This window comes from Stylophora pistillata, chromosome 4 (genome assembly GCF_964205215.1).
Source record: "Stylophora pistillata chromosome 4, jaStyPist1.2, whole genome shotgun sequence".
NCBI lineage: Eukaryota > Metazoa > Cnidaria > Anthozoa > Scleractinia > Pocilloporidae > Stylophora > Stylophora pistillata.
The window spans coordinates 27,460,040-27,486,686 of NC_142522.1; the positions used below are offsets into that span (position 1 = coordinate 27,460,040).

The 26,647-nt window shown below is 37.3% G+C and overlaps 1 protein-coding gene and 1 long non-coding RNA gene across 2 annotated transcripts; both read left to right on the plus strand.

Moving 5' to 3' along the window:
- The first annotated feature begins 99 nt into the window (after positions 1-99).
- Positions 100-26,319, plus strand: LOC148733144 (uncharacterized). The gene is made up of 3 exons (XM_088756523.1): positions 100-121; positions 13,056-13,123; positions 25,326-26,319. The coding sequence occupies exons 2-3, from the start codon at positions 13,057-13,059 to the stop codon at positions 25,853-25,855; spliced, it is 597 nt and encodes a 198-aa protein (XP_088612649.1). The 5' UTR covers positions 100-121; position 13,056; the 3' UTR covers positions 25,856-26,319.
- Positions 2,407-5,292, plus strand: LOC148733145 (uncharacterized). Its single transcript, XR_015999851.1, has 2 exons — positions 2,407-3,644; positions 4,093-5,292. It is a non-coding gene; the product is annotated as an uncharacterized LOC148733145 (long non-coding RNA).
- Positions 26,320-26,647: the final 328 nt, after the last annotated feature.

Consider the following 26,647-nt stretch of genomic DNA (forward strand, 5'->3'; position numbering starts at 1 on the left):
TTCGAATATTTGAACTTCCGTTTACTTGTGGCTCGTGATGCCTTGCTAGCAAATACAGTTCGGATATAAATATGTGAATGTCATTGTCATTCTATTAGCTAGGCTGTACGTCGACTATAAGGTAAGCTTTGATATTGCTTGCGATGTAACTTTCCACTTTAATAAGCCGTAGCAAGGAGTTCCAGAGAAGACGTATCACTTGTTACCCTTGTTACCCTAGTTGGTTTATCATTGATAACCGTGTAGTCAAAGTGAGATAACAAATCCTGTAATTTTTGGCCAGAAGTGGAGGAAATTGAACCGTCGGTTAGACAAGTACAATCGCAGTTTAAGTCGCCGATGATAACTACATTCCGGTGTTTAGTCCAGAGTTTCTCGAGTATGACCTGAAATCTATCAAATAATAGAGAATCTGTAGGTGGTCTATAAACAGTTCCCACGATGAAACCGGACGAGTTTATCAGAATCTTAAGCCATATAGCCTCAGTGTCCTTCGATTCCAAGGAGCTTAGCCTTGTTGAGCATATATGTTTGGCGATGTAGAAAAAACATCACCACCGATGGTGTTAGCATCTCTGTCCCTTCGGATAATCTTGTAGTTATCAATCTCGAGTTGTCGATTGTAAATTTTCCGATCCAAGTGAGTTACAGTAATCGCAAGAATTTCAAAACGGCATAGAAAATTAGAATATACAGCGCTCTGTTTCAATTTGAGTTTAAATTTCATTCTAGCAATAGACTGCACTTCCCGTCAGTTTAGCGGCAAAATAACTTGCGCAGGATGTTGGGAGAACACGAGAAAAGTTTGTAAATCACTCGTCATTCGGCTCGCGTTTATTTCTTGAGTGGAGGCTGTAAATCTCTCATTTTCCTCTTGTTTTTCTCCTCAGTGTTTCCATTTTTGTGCGCTGCATTATAACCCCATCCTCGGAGACCCAGGGGCTGTGGGTCGATTTCAAGTTAGGGCGTGAAGAGCCCCTGGGGACATTGTCTTACAAGACCAGTTCCAAACGGTCGCAGTCGTTCTGCCATCTGATTGGTGCCAGAAAATTTTTGTGTTTTTCTGCCCTATCAGAGTGAAGTGTGCTTTAGAGTCCTTTCGTGTGTTTTAACACGGACATAAACCACTAGCTCAGTTGCTCGCTATGTTTGTTTGGACCGTGCGACGGAGATTTGCTTGAGGCGAAAAGTTTCAGTCTCGGCACACAATGTAAGGGAAATCGATCAGATTGTCAGCGAAAATCTTACCGGAAATTATACTGAATACTTTCGCAGGTATCACCAGAGAACGTGTTTTAAAGTTTGCGAGGTTTGTATACAACACGATGGTTGCAGTCATTGATATGTCGCTTTAAACGTTAAACGAGACTTAAGCTTAAATCTTTCTAGATTTTTGGCATAATTTGCTGTGACTGAAACTTTGTCAATCCCGTGAAGTTATTTCGTCGCACGGGCCACGCAGGTATGTCGAGCAACTGGTACTTGAGCAACATTCTGTGCGTGCCAAAATCTAATCTCATCTTCGCTTGAAAAAAAAGAAAAGCTAAGCGTGGAAACTTTTGCTTATTAGATGTGGGTAGATGACCCTGTACTACTAAGCTGACATTTGCAATAAAGCAAACCCCCCCTTTCCATCCAATATTTTTTGGTCTTTGGTTTTGTTTTTCCCACTGAAAACAGCATCGGATCGATTCCCAATGATCAAAGGTATTTAACTTGGTCTTGAACAATCGACAGAAGAGGTGAAATGACAATGACCAAGGGACTAGAAGAGAATCCGTGGCCTTCCTCGCTCAAGAATTTCAACACTCTAGACAGCAGTTGAAAGATTAAACTCTTTCCAAACCCCTTCGGTAACTGCCCGAAAACATCTCTCCTTCCCACGATGTTCTCGTTAATGAGTTTTTGTTCAGATTTTAATTAGCTAACCGGAAACACAGCTAAGCTTTCTCTAAGCACTTCCTGGATGTCGTCCGCTCTGCAACCTTGGCCGTATTGTGAACGACTTTACTATTAAGATTAGATTTTGGCGCGCACAGAAAGCAGAAAGCTACGTAGGCGAAAGCGCCAGTTGCTCGACATACCTGCGTGGCCCGTGCGACGAAATAACTTCACGGGATTGGCAAAGTTTCAGTCACAGCAAATTATGCAAAAAATCTAGACGTTTAAAGCGACATATCAATGACTGCAACCATCGTGTTGTATACAAACCTCGCAAACTTTAAAACACGTTCTCTGGTGATACCTGCGAAAGTATTCAGTATAATTTCCGGTAAGATTTTCGCTGACAATCTGATCGATTTCTCTTACATTGTGTGCCGAGACTGAAACTTTTCACCTCAAGCAAATCTCCGTCACACGGTCCAAACAAACATAGCGAGCAACTGAGCTAGTAATTTATGTCCGTGTTAAAACACACGAAAGGACTTTAAAGCACACTTCACTCTGATTGGGCAGAAAAACACAAAGATTTTCTGGCACCAATCAGATGGCAGAACGACTGCGACCGTTTGGAACTGGTCTTGTAAGATGATGATGATGATGACAATCTTTAATGAGGAAACTTTTTCACTAAAAAGTGGTTTACAAAAAGGACCTCGAAAATTAAAAATTAGAAATTTACAATGAATAAAAATGCTAAAAGATGCTACTAAAAACTAATGTATCTTATGTGTAATACAAAACTTAAATCAATGAATTAAAAATCTTACGCTTCAAAATAGTTACATTATCAGCGGCTCGTATAGTTTTGTCCAGCGAGTTAAAATCACTTACAGCATGATAGCCAGTTCTTTGTTTGCCCCAGTTTCTTTTAACGGATGGAATTTTGAGGTTTGCTTTATTTCTTGTGTTGTAACTATGCTGTTCTTGCTGAGTGACTAATGTTAGTTCGTGATGCGTGAGATTATTAAGACATTTATATACATGTACGCATCGGCGCTGGAAGCGCCTTTTTTCTAGTGTTAACCACTTCAGTGTAGTTAACGCATCAGACGCAGAGGAATACAGTGGTCGATCTAATATTATTTTAGCCGCCTTATTTTGAAGCACTTGCAAACTAGACATTAAAGTTACATTATGTTTGTCTCCCCAAACTAAATCAGCATACTCGAATAAGGGCATAACGAGGCTTTTATAAAAAAGGATGCGCGCCTTAAACGGTAACAAATGCTTAATGCGTCTAAGTAGGCCAAGCCTTTGATTAACTTTCCCTGCCATGTATTCGACATGATTTGTCCACGAAAAATCAGACGATATTAAGATTCCAAGATATTTACAACAAGTAACATTGTTTATACAATGATCACCGCATTTATTTACGAGACTTAGATGTTGTTTAAGACAATGTCCCCAGGGGCTCTTCATGCCCTAACTTCAAATCGACCCACAGCCCCTGGGTCTCCGAGGATGTTATAACCCGTGCCAGACGGTAACACTTCTGGTTACCTCCACCCCCCCTCATGCGTGAAGCATTGTGGGATGTAAATCAGACGAACGCTTGAAGCAGCGTCTTGCGGAAATTCAGGGACATATTGATTATCAGGGTATCCAAGTCAACTGTTTAGGCTTGCTGGAAAAATATAGTTCGGATATAACTCTGTGAACGTCATTGTGATTCCTTTAAACTGTACGCCGACTATAAGGTAAGCTTTAGGTGCATCATGAATTTGCTTGCGATGTAGCTTCCTACTTTACAAAGCTGTTCGTAACAAGGAGTTCCGTCCAAATTATGTAGCATTTCAGTTGAAAGTTAAAAACAGACACCGCATTTATTTACGTTTAGGACTGTAAACTGCATCTTAATATGAAGAAACAATGCCTTGAATGCGGCAACTGACGTTTTCCTGGGTGCCTTATTTCAAGTTTAAGGTGTCATTTACGTGCATGAAAACTCTCGTCTTCGCGTTCGGGTTAATAAGTCTTGTTTAGACCTCTTTTTGGTTGTGTAATCGTCTCTTACCAGCGATAGCAGCGTTCATTTAAACTCCATCTTCGTTTTAAACTTGGGTGAGATGCATAATCCATCGAATAAGCAAAATATCATCGAGGGAAAGTACGCTACTAATTTATTTTCATCGACTCTTATCTCAGTTGGGAGGAATGAACTGCTTGTAATTTAGCAAGAACTTGGTGCCCGGCCATGATTTCCAGCCTCAAGTACAACTGATTGTCGAAAGCGCAGTCTTACTTCTTTGTATATTTAAATTACCACCCAACTTGTCTTGGTGCCAGAGAAACTAGAATCGAATTCTGTGACTTAGGAGTGTATTCATTTCCACCAACGTTGAATGCATGCGATGGAACCTAACAAAATTAAACGCAGCGTTTTTTCCCTTGCTCATGCCGTACCGGGAAACAACTTTTAGTTTAGCCTTTTTGCCTATCAGGTCGTCCCCCAGAATAGTTTCTCATAATCACAATAATATTAGTCGATGCTAGCGACGTGACAGAAGCTCAAATACGCAATTCATGTTTAACACCGGATCACAGTAATTCTAATCAATGCAAGCGACACGACAGAAGCTCGAAACGTTACCGCCTCCTTCACCTTCTTCGCTAACAAAATTTAAACAGTCCCGAGTAATCGTGGAAGATGGTGTATTTTCAGAGATGATAGCGATTGAGCTAGATGAGAAAGAAAGGATAGCTGGATAAATATCTATCGATTCTATTGTATTAAAAAGATTCCATCGAAATCTTTCAATTCCACTAAATGAATATTTTATGATCTTATTTCCATAAATGATTGTTAAAAGGAACATTTCGTTAAGGATACCTTACCCCACTATTCCATGTTGTTTTTGGAGATAGCTGTTCTTAAAGGTATTAGGAACTTTATTTCATAGTACTTCATAAAGTCTCTTGCAATTTATTCCTTTCATGTTAACTAGAGCAAATGTTTAGCGTCCTCAGTTCATTGAACTAAATACTTAATTTATGTCTCGCATTTGATCAATGCAAGAGACGCCACAGATGCTCAGTTCGAAATGTTACCATCTCCTTCACCTTTTTCCCTTACGAAATTTAGAATGTTCTAAGTAACCATGGAAGCTGGTGTATTTTCAGAGATGATAGCGACTGAGCCAGATGAGATATAAATGATAGTTGGATAAATATCTATTGATATCATTGTCTTGCCAAACTTCTTTCAAAATCTTTCGAATACGCTGGATGAAAATTTTGCGATCTTTATACCTCTGTAAAAGAGAAGCATTCCTTCAAAAGTACTTTACCCCACTATTCTTTATTGTTCTCTGAGATTACTGTAAATAACGGTATTAGGAAACTTTATTTCATAGTATTTCATATAGTCTCGCGTGATGTTTGCCTTCCATGTTCACTATGGAGCAGATCTTTAGCGCCCTCGGTTTATGAAACTGAAAACATAATTAAGTTTCCTCTGCTGACCTTAAGTTTTATGAAAAGAAATGCATTCTATCTGATTAACCCTTCTGTTATGAATACTTATTGCAGTAATCATGAGTTATATCTGATCAAAACACGAAATGTGCACAACTGTCTGCCTGGAGTTTTGAGTCAGATTTTAGAGCTCCCCGCGGCGCGCTAAAAGCAATTTTTTTCACTGAATTATTTGACTCGCACGACGGACGTCGCCGAAAAGAAGGGACTGTTCGCAGTCTAAAGAAATGAGAACTGAAGTGATCTCCAAATTGATGTCCTTCAGCCAAATTACAATACATGCATTGAGTTTAGCCCAAGGCGAAAAACAAGCTGAATTGCGAAGAAACTGGATTTTTATCCAGACAAAACAATTAATGTCGTTGTCAACCAATAACTAAATATTACGCACCGCTAACTTAAATGCTCTCGAAGAGTGTAGACATCTTTATTTTTTATTTTTTTATACAGGATAGCCCCTTCAGTGTAGTAAACACTGGTATCAACGGGGGTCCTGTTACTCACCCATCCCACCCCAGGGGAGGACATCCATCACACAGTAATCTCGTGCGTGGGAAATTAACGTCTCCTGCCTCTCGCCCTGCAGGAGACGGGACCTCCATTTATTCGTCCCTATCCGAGAAGACTAGAATATCTAACCATTTCTTGATGTTATAGAAGGGTAGCATATTCTTCTCAATTATTTTTTAAGACCTTGAGTGTTGGTCCGGCCGGGGCTCGAACCCTCGACCTCCCGCAAAACAGTCCAGCGCTCTATCCATTGAGCTAACCGAGAGGCTTGAGTTGATTGAAAAAAAAAAACCTTTGTCTCGCGTTTTAAGAAGCCAAGACATGATTCACTGTCATCTTTAAACTACAAGTTTAAGCGCATGTTTCTCTGATTGCTTATCCCATATTCTTAAGTAATCTTTTAGTTCAAAATCATTATGCATGATGTTTGTTGGCAGTTGCTATGGAGACCCAAAGGAACTTTTTTATGCTAAAATTATGCTACCACTCTTTTCGAATTTTGCTATCTTGAAAATGATACCTGGCGTACATGCAGTAGTGTTTATCTGGTTCTTTCTGGAGCATCACTTTATTTTCATCGTCGTAAGTTAGCAAGAACTTGGTGCCATAATTTCCACCCGCTTCAACAATAACAATATTTGTTTATTTCCACCATTTGCAGATCTCTCTGAATTATTGGTAGGGTCAGACACTACACAAACAAACATACAAATATACGTGTATTTATGTAAGTATACGTGTAATTATATAAATATAAAGATATAGATATAGTATAGTAACAATTGAAGTACAACTGATTGTCGAAAGCTCAAAGTCTTAGTTCTTTGTATATTTAAATTACTACCCAACTTGTTTTCGTGCCAGAGAATCTAGAATCGGATTCTGTGACCCACAAACGTTAATGCATGCGATGGAACCTGACAACATTACTCCGCAGGTTTCTTTCCCTTGCTCTTGCCGTACCGGGAAACAACTTTTAGCGTTTTTACATACCAGGTCTTTCACCTGAGTAGTTTCTTATGATCACAGTAATACTAGTCCACGTCATCATGAGTTATATCTGATTAAAACACGACCTGTTCACAACTGTTCGCCAGGAGTTTGGAGTCAAGTTTTTTTAATCACCCTTCCGTTGTAATCTTGCTACTCTTCGCGATGTTCTCAGTGCTACTTTTCGAGCGCCTTACTCATGGAGCTCCTGCGCCGCATCGGCGTCACTGCAAGAGTTCCCCGCCGCGCGCTGACAGAAATTTTTTTATTCACCGAGGGACTGCTCGTAGTCCATGGAAAGAAAGTTTTTCTTTCTACAGACTTCTTTCATGTTTTTCTTCTGCTAGAGCAACCAGGGGCGCAACAGAAATCGTTTTTCCCATGTTTGTGTGCTGTAACCCGAGCCAGATGAAAACACTTCTGGTTACCCCCAAATGCGTAAAGCATTGTGAGATGCTTAGAAAAGAATAGACTGAGAATTACAAGTTAGGCAGACACTTGAAGGAATACCTTGCTGAAACTTTCGGAACACATTGATTATCAGGGTACCTGAGTCAACTGTGTAGGCTTGCTAGCAAATACAGTTCGGATATAAATCTGTGAATGTCATTGTCATTCTATTAGCTAGGCTGTACCCCGACTATAAGGTAGGCTTTGATATTGCTTGCGATGTAACTTTCCACTTTAATAAGCCGTAACAAGGAGTTCCATCCAAACTGTGTAGTATTTCAATTGAAAGTGAAACAGACACCGTATTGATTTACATTTAGGACTGTAAACTACATGAAGAAAAACTGTTTTGAACGCGGCAGCTGACCTTTTCCTGGGTGCCTTGTTTCAATTTTAAGGTATCATTTCTGTGCATGATAGTCTCCCTCGCAGCCGTTTTTAGACTCGTCACGCAACACTCCTCCCTCTTGTAGAGAGGACCGTTGCGTGACGAGACTAAAAACGGCTGCGAGGGAGACTATGTGCAAGAAGACTCTCGTTTCTTCCATCAGCTTAGTAAGTCTTTTTTAGACCTCTTCTTGGTTGTGTAATCGTTTATTCCCGGCTATGGCAAAGTTTATTTAAACCGCCTTATTTTCAAACTTGGTTAAGATGCGTAATCCGTCGAAGGAAGAGAAAATTATCAAGCGAAAGTACGCTACCGATACCCATTTGGCGTCTCCTATCTTATTTGAGAGGGATGAACTGTTCGTAACTTAGCGAGAACTTGGTGCCATGATTTCCAGCCTCAAGTACAACTGACTGTCGAAAGCTCAAAGTCTTAGCTCTTTGTATATTTGAACTACGACCCAACTTGTCTCTGTACCAAAGAAACTAAAATCGGATTCTGTGACTTAGGAGTGTGTTAATTCCCACCAACGCAGGTTTCTTTCCCTTGCTCATGCCGTACAGGGAAACAGCTTTCAGCGCTTTTACATATCAGGTCTTTCACCTGACTAGTTTCTCATGATCACAGTAATACTAGTCGTCTCGAGCGACGCGACAGCAGCTCAATTCGAAACGTTGACGCTTCCTTCACGTTCCCTTACAAAAGTTAGACTTTCTTGAGTAATCGTGAAGGATGATGTATTTTCAACCATGATAACAACTGAGCCAGATGAGATACAAAGGATAGTTGGATAAATATCTATTGATATCATTGTACTGGAAAGATTCCATCGAGATATTTCAGTTCCATTGAATGAATATTTTTTAATGTAGAAAGCAACATTCCGTTAAGAATACCTTAACCCACTCAGTTCCATATTGTTTTTTTTTTGAGATAGCTGTTCTCAAAGGTATCAGGAAACTATTTCGTAGCATTTCATTAAGTCTCCTGCGTTGTTTTCCTTCCATGTTAACTGGAGCATTCTTCAACTCATTTAACTAAATACGTTATTTATGTATAACACCTGATCACAGTAATTTTAATCAATGCAAGCGAGGTGATACCCTGCTGACAGAGGCGTTTATTTGTTAACTTCCCCTACGGTCCAAGTAAAAATAAAGTCCTCTGCGCTCGGCCTATTAAATCTTCTTCGAGCTTGCGCCTGGGAATTATCCAAGTTTGTGGATAATCTGATTCGCAAAAACCGGTCAGAACCTGTGTTAAACACGTCTTTATGCGCACGCATCCTATTTAGCTATATAGCAAGACCAAGTGTGAGCCCACAATCACGGTTATGGCGTCTTTCAATGTTCTTCGGGAAAGTATTGTCAGTGTTTCGAAGAGGTTTTTACCTTCAAGCTACGACTTAACCTCATAGCAATTTAGAGCCGTCGAAAGTTTCATATCTGGTCGAGATACATTCGTTTCTTTACCTACTGGCAACGGTAAATCGTTGATTTATTAGCTACTTGTTCCTTTGGTGAACTACCTTCGCACCGAACATGGCTGTTGAAAGTTGGCCGAGTACTACTGGGAACTAATTTGTTTCTAAGCAACAGGCCGCGCATGCTCGAAGAAGATTTAACATACCGAGCGCAGAGGACTCTATTTTTGCGTGGACCGTCGGGGAAGTTAACAAATAAACGCCTCTGCCAGCAGGGTAGCGAGGTGACAGAAGCTCAATTCGAAACGTTGCCGCCTCCTTCACCTTATTCCCTCACAAAATTTAGACTGTCCCAAGTAACCGCGGAAGATGGTGTATTTTCAGACATGATACCCACTGAGCCAAAGGAGCTATAATGGATAGTTGGATAAATATCTATTGATTTCATGGTTTTGGCAAGATTCTTTCGAAATCTTTCGACTACAACGAATGACAATTTTACGATCTTTCCACCTCTGTAAAAGATCAACATTCCGTCAAAAGTACTTTACCACAATATTCTCTATTCTTCTTTGAGATTGCTGTTTCTATTTTGGGTTTGAGGTCGTTCATCCTGTACGTAAATGAGTAAGGTTGATACATACAAACCATTCATCAAATTATAGAAATCTTACACGTGAACGATAAGCATCAAAATGTAGGCTACAGATATGGTAAAATAATTTTATACACAGCATAGCTATCACTTTTCGAACCTCACAACAACTGTCCAAAAAAGAAGAGAGCACAGTATTGGCAGAATCTCCACTATCCTTCTCACACTACGTGGCACTAAGAGTAAATGGCTAATTTAAGATTGTTTTTAAATTGCAAATCAGAGTGGAGTAAGGCCAAAATTATAATATTTGCGATGGACTTGGTAAACATATGGGAATATATAGGAATATTGATGAGTAATTCAAAACTAAAATTATAATATGAAGTTAATCTGACAGCGGCAAATTAGCTGAATTGAAAATAACAACTGTGTTTGGTGCGCAAGTTCGAGACAGTCCATTACCTGGGTGTCTCAGTTATTTCAAGTATGTGAATCGGTGACGACTCTCGCTTTTGCGATCGGGTTAATTAGCCGCCTCGATTAACTTGAGTTCTGTTATACCTCTTCTTGGCTGTTTTGTTAGTGGTAAACTTGATTCACAGACTCAATCCATCGAATGAGCGAAATATTCTATCGAGCGAAAGTACTCTACTGATTTCAATTTTTCATCGTCTCTTTTCTCGGTTGAATAAAGGCTGATAGTTTCGAAAGAAACTGTTTGGGGCTGCGTCGGTGGGAGTAACGAAATAATTTGGATATATCAACAAAGTTGAAGTGGTAAATTGGCCACCGTAACGATTACAAAAGCTGACGTTTCGAGCGTTAGCCCTTCGTCGGAGCGAATAGAGGAATTGTGGGTTGTGTGTGCTTTTAAAGGCAGAAAATGGAGCTACGTTATTGGTGGGAACATGGCAACGTGGGAACATGCTACGTTTCGAGCGCCTCACTTATGGAGCTTCTGCGCCGCATCGGCGTCACTGCAAGAGTTCCCCGCGGCGCGCTAAGAGCCATTTTTTTCACTAAGGCACCACTCGTAGTCTATAGAAAGAAGGACAAAATTAATTATCTCTAAATTCATGTCCTTCAGCCAAATTACAATACAAACACTGAGTTAAACTCAGGGCGAAAAACAAGCTGAATTGAGAAGAAACTGGATTTTTATCTAAAGGAAATATTTTCTTGCAAATAGAATTTTTATGCTTCTTCTCCCCGTTGTGTACTTTTTATTTCCTTTGGGGGCCTGGGACTTGGGGTGGCATTTATTTGGATTATACCCAATACCCTTTAGGATACTTGTGCTTGCCAAGTGACCAGGCTCCCATGTGAGCGTCACTCCGTTCCATCTTGATGGTGATTAAGGACGTGGCTTTTCTTTTTCATCGTGGTTTTTCATTCGAGGTGAGTTTTATTAATTTTATCCCTTAAAACAGTTTCCTCTTTGACGATTTGTCTTTAGAAGTCCCGAGCTTTCTGTGGTTTGGTCTATTTCTTACATTTTGCTTGCACATGTGCTTGGTCGAATTCACAGCTTTCTTCGTTTCGACTTTCTTTCTTTGGTTTTATGGCTAGCTCACCTCCCACAGTTCTTATTTTAGGCCATTCGTTTGTTCGAAGGCTGAGTTCAGACCTTTGATCCAATTTTGATGCCCGTGCTGCCGAGCATTTTAATCTTTTGGGCGACGCCGTGATTCACTTGCATGGCGTGGGCGGTCGTACTGTGAAGAAACTTCGCCTTTACGACCTTGGTGTTGTTTCTGCCCTAAAACCCGACGTCATCATTCTTGAAATAGGCACTAATGATCTTGGTGCTAACCGTCCCGAGGTCGTCGGTTCAGGGATCGATGATTTGGTTCAATTGCTGCTCCAATCGTACTCTGTACGAGTCATCGGTATTTGCGAGGTGATACCTCGTGTTCGAGCGCCGTTCTTCAACACGGCGGCAACGATCCTCAACCAATATCTCACCGATGTTCTAGCCTTGTCCCAACGTTTTTTAACCTACCAATCGATGCACGGATCCCAGCTAAGATTCGGGGCCGAATTATTCAAAATGAATTTGTTGATTTTGGCTCCCTTCTTGTTCATCCAGCTTTTGAGGACAAATTTCGCATCACACTCCAACCCTCCCAGGAAGGCTCTTCCCCATCGTTAGCTCTTGAGCCAGCAAACAAAGCTAAATGGATTACGTCAATAGATGTTTGGCTCCAAGCTTTTCATGTTTTTGTGGGTATTTTTACTGCACAGTATCCCCATGAGGCTCCCGGGCTCATGAAGTATGGGGCTACTATTCAAGATCTGGCTGCTAGGGGGCATAATTGGCGTTATTATGATAACTTCCGTTTTTTGCGCCAGTCTGAGGCCACCTCTCTTCCCTGGGGCTCTGTACATTGGGAATTGTGGTTGAAGTCTCGGACTAATGCCAGAAAATCCATTCCAGCAACCAGCCTTGCTAAGAACTTTGATATCCCTCGGGGTTATTGTTTCAAGTTTCATAAAGGGGGTTATTGCTCAGGATGCTCCTTTAAGCACTCATGTGCTAAATGTGATGGTCCACATCGGGCTATAAATTGTAATTTTCGTGCCTTTAGCAAAGGACACGCTTCCAAATTGTCCAAGCAACGCAGCCATAACACCCCTAGCAGCCGGATCACTCCCCAACCTACTTCCTCGGGAGCTTCCAACACCCGTCCACAGTGATCGTTTGCAATTTTTTCTTTCTGGGTATGTCCCTTCCGTAGTAGAGCTTTTATCCAATGGTTTTAATTATGGCTTTCCCTTGTACTATGAAGGACCGCGAGACTCTACATGTGCTAAAAACCTACTTTCTGCAATCCAATATCCTGAGGCAGTTGATGCCAAACTAGATAAAGAAATTGCCGCTCATCGCATTGCAGGCCCTTATTCCTCTCCACCTTTTCCCCATTTTCGTATATCTCCACTGGGTTTGGTTCCTAAAAAGACAGAGGGTGAATTCCGTATGATTCACCACCTTTCTTTCCCTCAAGGTTCATCATTGAATGATGGCATTTCTTCAGAATTTACTAGCGTATCCTATGCTACGGTGGAAGATGCCATTCATATCATCAGAACTGTTGGCCACGGCTGTTTTATGGCCGAAACAGATATTAAGAATGCTTTTCGAATCATTCCTATTCAACCCCAAGATTACAACCTTTTGGGGATTTGTTGGAGAGGATTTTATTATTATGACCGCTGTATGCCGATGGGGTGTTCAAGCTCTTGCAAAACATTTGAAATTTTTTCTTCTGCCATAGAATGGATGGCCAACGAGAGATTCAATCTCAAAGTGAACTGACTAAAGGCGCATCTAAGGAAAGTGAAGGTAATTCAAAATAAAAGAAATAGAATTTCTGTTTATGTTGACATAATCTTTGAAGGTAACTCAAAATCAATTTTGTTTTCAAATTTCGTTAGTTTGTTCGTTTTTGAAATTTAAAATTGAAAGAAAATGGAATTGCTCTTAATGTTTACGTAAGTTTGCAATGAAGAGAGAATTACTCAATAATTAAGTAATGATAATAATGATAATAATAATAATCGAATATTTATCCGGGGTAGCCCTTCAGTACCAAGTAGTGTTATCAACGGGGTCCTGCTTTTAAAAAAGAAAAGAGATATTTAACATAATTATTGCATAAATAAGAATAAACAAAAATATTTTAAAAAGACATGCACTAGATTAAAACCGTTAAAAACTACAATAAAAAATCACAAGTCAAACTCGTCCAGGGCTTTCCTAAACAAAACCTTAGAATTAATGTTTCCCAAGCGTAATTGCAGTGAATTAAAAAGTGAAGCAAGTAGTATAGTAATTCGCGTGTACAGCACATTTCAAAATGAGGGGTTCAAAATAAAAAAAATCTGATATCAAAGGTCCAAATCCAAAAAATGTTCTGTAAAAATTTTGAAAAACTCATCAAAAAAATTCAGATCAAAAATCCAAATTCCAGAAATGTGAAAACATTATTGAAAAATATTTTCAACAAAGTAGGAATCCAAAAACGCAGACTCATGAAAATTCAAAATGGCAGATCTAAAACCAGTTCAAACCGGTTCAAGCTCGTTCAGACTTGCTTTTCAAATTTGGGGAATCCTCGAAATAAAAGCACTTAAAGAAAAAATCACGTATATAAAATATGGGTATGGAGAATACCAGATAAAAAAATCGAAAAACACTTAAAGAAAAATCACATATAGAAAATATGGAAACAATATATGTACATATAACATAGATATGAATAAAAGCGAATTACTGAATCTGACAAAAACCAGCACATTGACAAAATAATGAATTTGAGACCTGTTCCAGAATATCAACAAAAAACATTAAACAGGAAAATCGAATTCGCTCCATCGTTCAACAATGTTAAACAGATGGTTCAAGCTTATGTAGAAAACATAATTGAACCACCCATAGAGTTTCGAGATTATTATAAACCAGAGTAACCAGTGCCTAAACCAAGAACAAAGAAGCCTGTTCCTCTACCAAGAACAATAATTGATGAGACGAACAAGGCTTTAAAAGGATACATGAAATTATATGAAATAAACATAAAAAATTATTACAAATATCCGTTAATTCAAATGCAGAGCACAAGATTCGGATGTTGGTCAATATATTAAAAAGATATTGAATGAAATGAAAGGCCTTAAATTTGTAGAGACATTAAAGGTTACTTTTGACAAGGTTGAAGATAAGGGTGATAAAAAAGTAATGAATGACAAAACAGCACATTTTAATAGCTCACCTCAGACAATGATAAATGATACAGAAATAGCAGACTCTTTACGATTGACAGAGCCACATATATTAAATAAAGTAGCATAATGGGTGTCAGAAGGATCTGGCTGGCTTGTTCGATCAGTTGATAATCACTACCTAAATATTGTTCTATATAATCAATCTAGGGGTTCCTCTTATATTCAACTTCCACCAGAATTAAGAAATGGTAGAAAAGGATTGATTAATTTGAAAAACAAAGATGATGAATGCTTTCGCTGGTGTCATATCAGACATTTAAATCCACGAGAAGATAATCCACGAAGAATTAAAAAAGTTAAGGATTACATTAAACAATTACATTATTCAGGAGTTGAATTCCCGGTTACTATTAAGCAAATCAACAAGATCGAAAAACAAAATAATATTAATGTGAATGTATTCGGATATAATGATAAACAAAGATATCCAATCTATGTTAGTATGGAGAGAAATGAAGATCATTTGAATGTTTTATTGATAACAGAAGATAAAAACTCGCATTATGCGTTAATAAAAGTTCCAACAGACTTATGTATAATCAAACAAAACATAGGGAGAGAAAGCACTCTTTTATATATTGTTTGCATTGTTTCAGTTCTGAAAAGGTATTGACTGACCATAAAGATAATTGTCTCATAATAAATGGAGCTCAAGCTATTAAGATGTACAATAAAGAAAACAACACATTAAAATTCAATAATTATCACAAGCAACTACCTGTTCCATTTGTTATCTCCGCTGATTTTAAAGCAATAACAGAAAAAGTACATAAAAGCTGTCAACGAGCAGATGATGAATATTTCACCGAAGCTTATCAAAAACATACTGACTGTGGTTGTGCCTATAAGGTTGTTTGCACTTATAATGATAAATATACAAAACCTATTAAAATCTATCGCGGTGAGAAAGCTGTTAACAGATTCATGGAACAGATGCTTGAAGAAGTGAAATATTGCCAAAAGTTAAATTATAAATTTAACAAACCTCTTAAAATGACATAAAAGGATGAAGAAAAATTCCAAAAGGCTGATAAATGTCACATTTGTGAACAAAATTATAATGTTAAACACGTTCGAGTACGAGACCATTGTCATGTGACTGGAAAATTCAGGGGTTCAGCTCATCAAGATTACATACATACATACGTTAGTTGACCACTCCCCATGGGGGCTTTTCAGGGTCAATTCCCACCCATCCCACCCCAGGGGAGGACATCCACGACACAGTAATCTCGTGGGTGGGAAATTAACGTCTCCTACCCCTAACCCTGCAGGAGACGGGGCCTACGGTTTATTCGTCCATATCCGAGAAGACTAGAATATCTATCCATTTCTTGATTATAGAAAGGTAGCAAATTCTCTTCACTTATTTTAAGACCATGAGTATCGGTCCGGCTGGGGCTCGAATCCTCGACCTCCCGCACAACACAATCCGGCGCTCTAACCAACTGAGCTAACCGGGAGGCGGTTAGCTCAATTTGTAACCTTAACTTTGAAATGGCTGGTAATATACCTGTGATCTTTCATAATTTGAGAGGATATGATTCTCACTTCATCATGCACTAAATTGGAGAGATTTTGAAGAACAATAAATACACAAATAAGAAAGAAGAAGAGTGCCAAATGAATATCAATGCAATCCCAAATAACATGGAAAAGTGTATGGCTTTGATGCTTGGGAATCATCTTACTTTCATTGATAGTTTTCAATTCCTGAGCTCAAGTCTTTATAAACTAGTCAATAATCTTCCCAAAGAAGCTTTCAAATATACATCAGAAAGATTTAAGAATGAAAAATTCGATCTTGACTCAAAAAGGTGTTTATCCTTACGATTACATGGACTAGCAAAATCTAACGATAAAAACCGACGTTTCGGTGTCATCATGACGCCATTGTCAAGGAGAAATAAAAAATGAAGTTTGTGGCAAGGTGTAACACTAAATTAGCATAAATATGTTACGAGCTAATTAAACAAATACTTTTGCGCGAATTGAATCGCTTTGCACGTTCAGAGTGGGTTTTAAGTCTCTGATGAAAAGCATTTCGTTCTAAATCTTTACTGATTACATGGACAGCTTTGATAAATTTGATAACACAGAATTGCCAGGAAAAGATGAATTTTACAGCATATTGAATAATGAACATATCTCAGATGATGAATATAAACATGCTCAAAATTTATGGAAAAAAATTCAAGTTAAAAACGATGGGTGATTATCATAATCTACCAAAAGTCTGGCATATTGTTGTCAGCCTATGTGTTTGAGAACTTCAGACAAACTTGTCTTCGATATTACAAACTCGATCCTTGCCACTATTTCAAAAGTCCTGGACTATCTTGGGATGCTATGCTAAAAATGACTGGCATTAAGCTTGAATTGATGACTGATATTGACATGTTCCAATTCATTGAAAAAGGTTTGAGAGGAGGTACTAGTTATATTGCTAATCGATATGGAAAAGCGTTAACAAATACATGAAAGATTATAATGAGAATGAACCTTCGAAATATATAATGTACCTCGATGCCAATAATCTGTACGGTTGGGCTGTCACAATACCTTCCAACTGGGAGATTCAAATGGCTTTCACAAAAACGACTGGATAAAACAAACCTTGGGGTTTATACTGAAGAAAGTAAAAGGGATTAATTTTGGAAGTCGATCTTGAATACCCAGACGAATTACATGATTTGCATAAGGATTATCCGCTTGCACCGGAAAAAATTAAGGTAAAACAAGACCTGTTGTCAACGTATTGTAAACAAATAGCTGAAAAATTCAATATATCAATAGGTCTTGTATCAGAATTGATCCCAACGTTATCAAATAAAGAGAAATACGTTCTGCATTACCGAAATCTTCTATTATATCTTAAACTTGGAATGAAATTGAAAAAGTTTCATAGAGCACTTGAATTTAATCAGTCACCATGGTTAAAAAAATATATCGACTTTAATACACAATAGAGAACTCAAGCTAAGAATGCTTTTTAGAAAGACTTTTCAAAGTGATAAATAATTCGGTATTAGGACAGACAATGGAAAACTTAAGAAAGCGTGTGGATGTAAGACTTGTCACTGATGAGAAAAAGTTGTTGAAATTAACATCGAAACCAACCTTTATATCAAGTAAAGTATTCAATGAAAATCTAGTCGCTGTGCACAAGTTAAAAGAAACATTAACTCTGAATCGACCAGCGTGTTGGGATGTGTATTCTTGATCTTTCAAAGACATTGATGTTTGATTTTCATTACAATTATTTCAAGAAGAAGTATGGAGATAAAAGTTATTATTCACAGACACTGACTCATTGACATATATAATTCAAGCAAATGATGTGTACCAAGACTTTTGGAATGATAAAGAGATGTTTGACAATAGTGATTATCCAAAACATTTAAAATATTTCAATGAATCAAATAAAACTGTCATCGGTAAATTCAAAGATGAAACTTGTGGAGCACCAATAGTTTAATTCGTTGGTTTGCGATCAAAGATGTACAGCTATATCAAAGATGATAAGAAAGGTAGTCGCACGGAGAAAGGAATCAAAAGGAATGTCATAAGAAAAGATCTTTAAACATAAAAATTACAAAGAGGTTTTAGTTAGCAACAAACAAAAGTATCACAATATGAAAACCATACGAAGTAAAAAACATCAACTTGGCAGTTATGAGCTGAACAAAGTGTCATTAAGCTGCTTTGATGATAAAAGATATATTCCAGAGGATGGAATAACCAGTTACGCATCTGGAAATTATTAAACAATTTGTTATTTAGTCTTTTTCTTTACTTTGGAATTTCATTCTTTTTCTTTACTTTTGAAAAGATTATTTAAAGATAAAATACATAGTGTTTATATATGGACATTAAAACAGTAATGGAAACCGTAGAAACATATGATGCATGGGAAAGATTTTTATACTATAAAAGCAAATGTAGAATTGTTTAATGGGATACAACCATCTCCTAATTTCTTTGTTTTAGGACCGAAAGTCTCTTTTATTAAAAATATGTTAAAAACTTGTGGTAAAAAGGATCGGTTAATTGTAAAAATTAATAAAGACACAGATGATAAGAAGAATTTGTTTGATTATTTATCAACATTGAAAGACATTTACATTTTCCTTCTAGTTGAAAACAATAATATTAAAAAAACCTGATATTGTTAAATATTCCGACTTAACGAAAAAAACCAAGAAGAAAAAGAGCAAGCAAAATTACTGATAAATTCGATAATTTAACTTTTAAAAATAGACCTAGTTTCTGATCTTATCATCTTTTATGGTGAATTACGTTTCGTCTTCTGAATCACTGTCTGAATCACTGTCTGAAATAAAACAATCTCCGTATGCCTTGACCAATGTACCATAATTGTCATAATGACTAAAATAATACACTATTAACTTATCACTTGATATTGATTTCATTTTAGTAATATCGAATATAACCTCCTTTTCTATTGCATAATCATCTCTTATTACACGAGTATAATGACATAAAGAAAATCGCATTAAAGAATCATCACGTTTAACTAACAGCTTAATAGCTAAATCATTACTTTCATCTTTATATATAATACCAAACAATACCAAACAGAAATTAGGTCTTGGTGTAACTGAACAAAGGAAGTAAAAAACGGAAAAGCCGTCGAGTGAAGAAAACTGGCAATTTAAATTAGCAGATGAATTACACAAACCCATCAAGCGTAACTTTGCTCGGCGGTGTATAATTGTAAATCATATTGATGAAATATGGGCTGCAGATTTGGTTGAAATGCAGAAATTCAGCAAGTGGGACAAAGGCTATCGATATCTTCTTATGGTCATTGATGTATTCAGTAAATACGGTTGGATTGAACCTTTGAAAGACAAAAAGGGTGAATCCATAAGCCAAGCTTTCAAAACCATTTTCAAAGAAGGAAGAAAGCCAGACTTCTTATGGACTGACAAACGTAAAGAATTTTACGATAAACACGTTGAAGAAATGCTGAACAAAAATAATGTCAACTTATATTCAACCTAAAATGAAGAGAAGTCATCTGTTTTCGAACGTTGGAATCGTACAATTAAAAACAAGATGTGGAAACAGTTTACTATCCAAGGTAATACCCAATATCTTGACATTCCAGCAAAAATACTGAGTCAGTATAATAATACCAAACACAATTCAATAAAAATGACACCTACTGAAGCATCTACTAAAAAGAATGAAAGAATAGTTTATTTCAATCTATATGGTGATGTTCATGCATCAAAACAAAAACCGAAATATAAAATCGGTGATAAGGTTCGAATATCAAAATACAAAAGACAGTTGTTCGATGAAGGCTATACTCCAAATTGGACAGAAGAGATATTCACTATTGATAAAGTACAATACACGAATCCAATCACCTATCGATTACGAGATTTAAACAACGAAGAAATTAGAGGCAGTTTTTGTGGGCCTGAATCATTACGAGCTAAATAAGAAATATTCAGAATTGATAAAGTAGTAAAGAGAGATTATAAGAATAAACAAGTTCTGGTTAAATGGAAGGGTTATGATGATGAATTCAACAGCTGGGTTCCTATCAAGGATTTACAAGCTATTTAAAGTCTTATTTCCATGGTAAGCAAACCAGTTATAAATAAAATCATAAATTAAAATTTTTCTAAACATCTAATATATAATGTTGGTAACAAGAGAAGAACTTTTTAAAGAAGTAAGATTAGAAGGATCTGAAGAAAATTCATATGGAAAATTAAATGTAATAGTAGGATATTTCATTCCAATATCTGAAGAAATAGTTATTGTATGAATGTTCATCAAAATCATTTCAGTTTTACATGTTTAATATTTTATTTAGAAGAAGAAAAGATTTGGATAAGTACAAATATAAAAGGATCTTTCAGAGTTAAATATGATGGAGGTGAAGATGGTTTTTGTGGAATATTTTATAATGATGATGATAACAGTATTGAAGTCTCCGTCGATAAAGTTGAAAATGGAAAATTAATTCTCACAATTATTGATGAATCAACAGTTTTGTAAATGTTGATCAATAAAATTCGTTATTTCATTGAAATCATTGCTGACAAGATAATTACCTTCTTTTTCAACACGTTGCTTGAATAATTCTTGTTCTGTCCTCAATACAATTTTTCGTCCAGGCTTTTTTTAATTCACAATAAATGACCTTTCCATTGTCTATAATAATGATAAGATCAGTAATTCCTTTATGGTAAACTTTTATGCATTTTTTTATTGCGACCTAGAAGTTCACCGAAAGTATGAACAGTAAGAATTCTATCATTGTTTTAATAATGTTCAAATAAAGCCATAATTAGATTATATTCACTCATAATGTAATTAAATATATTAATATATAGTATATTATGATTGAATTAGATAAAGATTGTTATTATATTGAAAAAATGTGATAATTGTGGAGAACACATTGAGGTATTGATATTTTTTAAGTCTGATATATAATCTTTAGCTTAATTGTATAATTAATTTTTACCTTAATTGTATTGCCTCTGAAAATCCTCTTTGGGGAAGTAGTAATATAGTATGTATGCATGTATGTAATTCTGGCTGGTTGACAACTGCAAGTGGTTTGATATAAATTATTTGCTAACAATAACCCTTTGATGTGATCATCTCGGTAAGTGCAGTCCTAAGAAAACTTTGATGATGACCTACGCTTAGATAGTCGAAACGTCAGTCACTATCATTGACAACAGTCCTTCTCAAGGCTACTCTCGCCCGGACGATTTGATTGCATCATCAAATGTCACTCCTGTGTTCAAGCCATTTACTGCATTACTCAAAATGAAATAGGAAAGATCGGCTTGTCTTGAAACAAGTAGCATATTTGACTGCTTAAATTCTGAAGATAACTGAATATAATCGAAAAGCTTTGAAATGAGATTGTTATTTCATTTATTTTATCTCTTTCGAAATGCGCAATGAAGTCCTTTTAGAGCTCTTAACGTCAAGCTCGTAGATTAGCTATGCAAAGACTCACGTACGATTCTGTTTTTGTTATGTTCCATTACAAAGAAAGTGTAGTAAAATAATTTTTGGCAGCGAATAAATAAATTAGATGAAACTGAACTAGATGGAATCAATTGGATTTAGGTGGCCCTCAGGTTGATCTCGGTTGGCCGTTCGCAGAAAGTAAACCTGATCAAACACTTGATACACATCCCCCAACGATTTGTCTAGGAGTTTGACTAATGGTTGTCAGCCATAGGTCGAGGGTTCAATTCGTTTATAAGGGAACAATTCGCGGTTGATTATTGGTTATTGTTTTTAATAACTATATAATTGTTTTTAATTTGATGTTTAGAATGCTACTAATTTGATTGATTATAGGGAATAGGTAATCACCTAGAAAAAATTCTGCGCTAAACATTAAAAAATAGCATGAAAAGCTAACCTCGATGAAATCTCGCACAACCTTATATTTGATTAAGCTAGTTTTATGTTGATTCACCATAATATATAGTAACAGATTTTCTACGTTGAAAAGGGATCAAACTTTGTTACAGCGGAAAATCAGGTCTAACTTTGATGTCTTTGATAACTTTGAAACTTTGATGTCTAAAAGGGATAACGAGTTGTCAGAAATTTCCCAGGTATATTTCAGAGCCGGGTGAAAAGAATTGACTGCGGTTATGAATTGAGTCAGCTCCTCTCTGGTAGAGGAGGTGGCACCGATACAGTCGTCGATGTAGCGACCGTAGAGTTCAGGTTTGGAGCCGTTGTATTGGCTGAAAGACTGGTGTTCGACAAAATCTACAAAAAGATTGGCATAGCTAGGTCCTATCTTGGTACCCATGGCTACACCATTGGTTTGTTTGAAAAAGTTGTCCCAGAATGAAAAACAGTTGAGTGTGAGCACTAATTCGGCTAAGCGTAGTAGTGTTTCAGATTTAGGTTCCTTAACAGTATGTTGATCAAAAAAATGTTTAGGGGCCAGAAGACCTTCGCTATTAGGAATGACAGTGTAAAGAGACGTAATATCCATGGTGAAAAGAAGTTTGTTTTGGCCAAGGAAATTAAAGTCGCGAAAAATTTGAAGAGCGTGTTGGCTGTCTTTAAAATATGATAGTAAAGTTTTGACGATGGGAGCCATAATTTTGTCTAGATAGTTGGAGATAAGTTCGGTAGGGCAACTGTAAGCCGAGACAATGGGCCGACCCGGGTTGTTAGGTTTGTGAATTTTAGGTAAAAAGTAAATACAAGAAGTTCTAGGAGTGGTTATGATGAGATTTTTTGCTGTGGCCGGCAATTCTTGTTTAGTTATGAGTTGGTTGATCGTATTCTTGACGGTGATTTGATTGCTGGCAGTGAGGTCTTTGTCGACCTTTTGATAAAAAGAGGTGTCAGAAAGTTGCCGCAAAGCTTCTTTTTGGTAGAGGTTGGTGCGCCAAACAACGACTGAGCCGCCCTTATCGGCCGTTTTGATAACTATGTCTTTGCGTTTTCTAAGGCTTTTTAGAGCTGACCACACTTCAGAAGAGAGATTGGAAAATTTGGTAATACGATTGAAATTAAGTTTGTTGATATCGTGGCGACATTTTTGGATATTTTTGTTTATGTCTACGTAATCTTTGAGATCATGAAGGTATGGCCAATTAATTGAGTCTTGAAATCGTGAACGACTACCCATGAATTTGAATTGATGTAATTCATTATCAGGCTGATATTATAAACAAAAACAGTTGACGACTGAGAAACAAAATGATTTCAGTCGTAGAATAAATGCTAAATGACCTTTCCTTTTGTAATGAACAGGATTCATACGTGAGCAATGATACCAGTGATATTGTTTTCCAGTGCAATAAAACATGTACAGTCGGACTTGTATTACATGTAAGTGGCACCAAGAAATCATAAATTCTCTTCACAGCACCATATTAAGCGGTCACCCTGTATTAAGCGGTTGGTTTTCAAAGTCACCTGGATTTGTTTCCCCTGAATCACTGTAATTTTCTCTCATATTAGGCATTCGTGGTCATCCCTTTACTAAGTCGCAACGGCTTGTTATCATTGTCTTCCACCCGTGTGTTCAATGGTCGATAAAAGCGGAACCATTCAAAGAAAAAATTATCTTTTAAGAAATTTTTATCTATGTTTCTCTCCGGAAATGAAAGTAAGTTGTATTTTGAGCAAGTTTCTGTACATTAATTGGTTAATTAAGGCACAAAGAGGCATCGTACAATAGCCCTATTCTGTGGAACCTATAAAGTGCAATTCTCCTTGAGTGACCGTTGAAAAACCTCCAAGCTGATGATTAATAAAACTACTGTTGACTTTAATTCTTATTTTTGACAGCATAGCAAACAAGGGTAAGAGAAATTGAAAAGTGGCTGATTGACAACTGCGTGTTGCTCTTCAAAGATAATGGATTTCCTAACAATGACCGCGTGGTGTGATCATCTGGGCAAAAGTAGTCCTGAGAAAACTTTGAAAAAGACTTCCGCTAGGGCTCACTATCATTGACAGCGGTCTCTCTCTGGACTACTCTCACCTGGACGATCTGACTACATGATCATATATTACTCCCTGGTTCAAACCACAAAATGAAGCTAGCAGTAAAGATCGGTTAGTCTCGTAACAACTTGTCTACTTGACTGCTGAAATACTGAATATTTGGTTGGAGAAAGTACTTTTCATTTAAATCCTTCTCTTTCGAAATATGCAACGAAGTACTTTGGGAGCTTTTCGGCAGCTAAGGTCAAGCTTGTAGATTAGTTATGCAAAGGCTCTAACGTAGGATGTTTTTCGTTTGTTTTGTTCCATTACAGAGGTAAAGTAACAAAAGAATATTTTTGCAGTCAATAAATAAATTGAATCAAACTGAACTTTATGGCATCAATTTAATTTAGGTGAGCCTCGAGTTGATCTCGGTCGGCCGTTCGTAAAAAGTAAACCTAATAATACATTCGATACATATCCGCCAACGATTTGTCTAGGAGTTTTACTGGCCAGTTGTCGGCCATGGGTCGAAGGGTTAAGTAGCGCGTTGACGTGGGAACAACTCGCGGTTGATCAAAAGTTAATGTTTTCATTTGCTAATTTGTTTTTTTAGTTGATGCAGAAAACGCTCCTGCTTTGATTGATTTTAGGGAAAAGATAATCACCAAGGAAAAATTCTGCGCCAAACATTAAAGAATAGCATAAAAGTGAGCCTCGATGAAATCTCGCACAATCTTATATTTAATAGAGCAAGTACTATGATGAATCATCGCAATTCATTTAAAAGAACTTCGACGTTGAAAAGCGATCAAACTTTGTCACAGCCTAACATCAGGTCACAAACGTCCTTTCGCAGAAACATGCGAGTGGGAGAAGAGGCTGGGATATTCGCTGCTATTCGCGAACTCATCGTAGAGAATTGTTTATGGTGGTATAAAAATACACTGAGAAACAACTCCAGTTTCTTCATTTACTGCAGTACTCAAAATTTCAAACTTACAGGTTTCTTCATGAACTATATTTGTGCTAGTAAATTATTATGTTCAGATACCACATACTAAAGTCACTTCGCCACAATTTTCTCCTTACTCTTTCTTGGGTTGCCAACTGAGTAGAAAAAAAAAAGGAAAATTTTACAAATCTGACCCAGACAGTTTGTTTTAAGCTTTAACTTTCATGACTAAAATGTCCGCAAACGTAATGCTAGCGAAAAGCGACTAAAACTAGCCTGATTAGATAAAAGACACGTTGACCTAGCTACATAGCCTTGTGTTTATTTTTACTAGAAGCGCAACAACAACAACAGCAACAGTATCATGACATCATAGAAAAAACCAAACAGTTTGAAGCTGATCACAAGGAATGTATGAGGGTGTTGCCATACGAAGATAAAAGCGGTCAGGTGTACGTTCAACTGTACGTGTTCCGTTGCAATAACGGCAGATCAGAAGAGTTGAAAAAATCTGCTCGAAAGGACTTTGGAAAGATGGGTGTGGGGCTAGAGTGGACAGATTTGGACAAAGAAACATCTGATGGGCCAAACATTACCCCTGGAGTGTCAAGAACATTGGAGAAATTCGAGGTTGATGAAATTAGTAAGATCATTCACACTTCTCTACTCATTTTAAACAAGCATCGTAACATCACTGCAGTGTACCCTTCTCTCAAAGTAACGAATTCGAAGCCGACAAACGAGCCTTGCATCATGGTTAGTGTTATCGGCAAAGGTCGCATCCCAATCGGCGAAACCGACATTCCAGCATTTATTGGAGGTTTCCCGGTAGACATCGTGGAGGGATTTTGGATTGAATGGTAGGCCTCATCCAGGCCAATTGAGCAACAAGAACAGGGGGATTACCTTCGTTTGGGAGCGAGCATTGGCATCAAAGGGGTCGCTGCTGCTGGGACTTTAGGTGCGATTTTGAAAGATGATGATGGTAACGATTATTTGCTTTCTAGTCATCATGTGATCGGAGAAGGAGACACAAAATGAAGTAGGAAAGATCGGCTTGTCTCGAAACAAGTAGCATATTTGACTGCTTAAATTCTGAAGATAACTGAATATAATCGAAAAGCTTTGAAATGAGATTGTTATTTCATTTATTTTATCTCTTTCGAAATGCGCAATGAAGTCCTTTTGGAGCTCTTAACGTCAAGCTCGTAGATTAGCTATGCAAAGACTCACGTACGATTCTGTTTTTGTTATGTTCCATTACAAAGAAAGTGTAGTAAAATAATTTTTGGCAGCGAATAAATAAATTAGATGAATTGTTCCACGAGTTTACTAGGCTGAAGACTTTGTCTTTGACCGTGAGTGCCAGTCAACATTCCTCTGAACGAAAATTGGAAGAACTTTTCAATCGTGAATCAAGGGTTGTGGCAGACTTCTTAGATGGTTTTAGGGGCCTCATTCGTAGAGGAAACAGTCTTTACCAAACAGAAGTGTGCATCGATGTTGCTATAGCGAAGTTGAAAGATAGATAATCAAGAGCCCTTAGATCAAATCGCTTTGTCGAAATTATTGGCACTTCAGATTACCCAAGAGGCAGTTTCCTTCGTTCGTGTGAAGTCCAAGGTTTGGAGAGAAAATGGTGTATGTCCGGCAGCG

Coding starts and splice junctions, on each gene's coding strand:
- LOC148733144 (XM_088756523.1), top strand. CDS start 13,057: ATGGATGGCCAACGAGAGATTCAATCTCAAAGTGAACTGACTAAAGGC. Junction 13,124..25,325: donor CGCATCTAAGGAAAGTGAAG/GTAATTCAAAAT, acceptor TATTTTTACTAG/AAGCGCAACAACAACAACAG.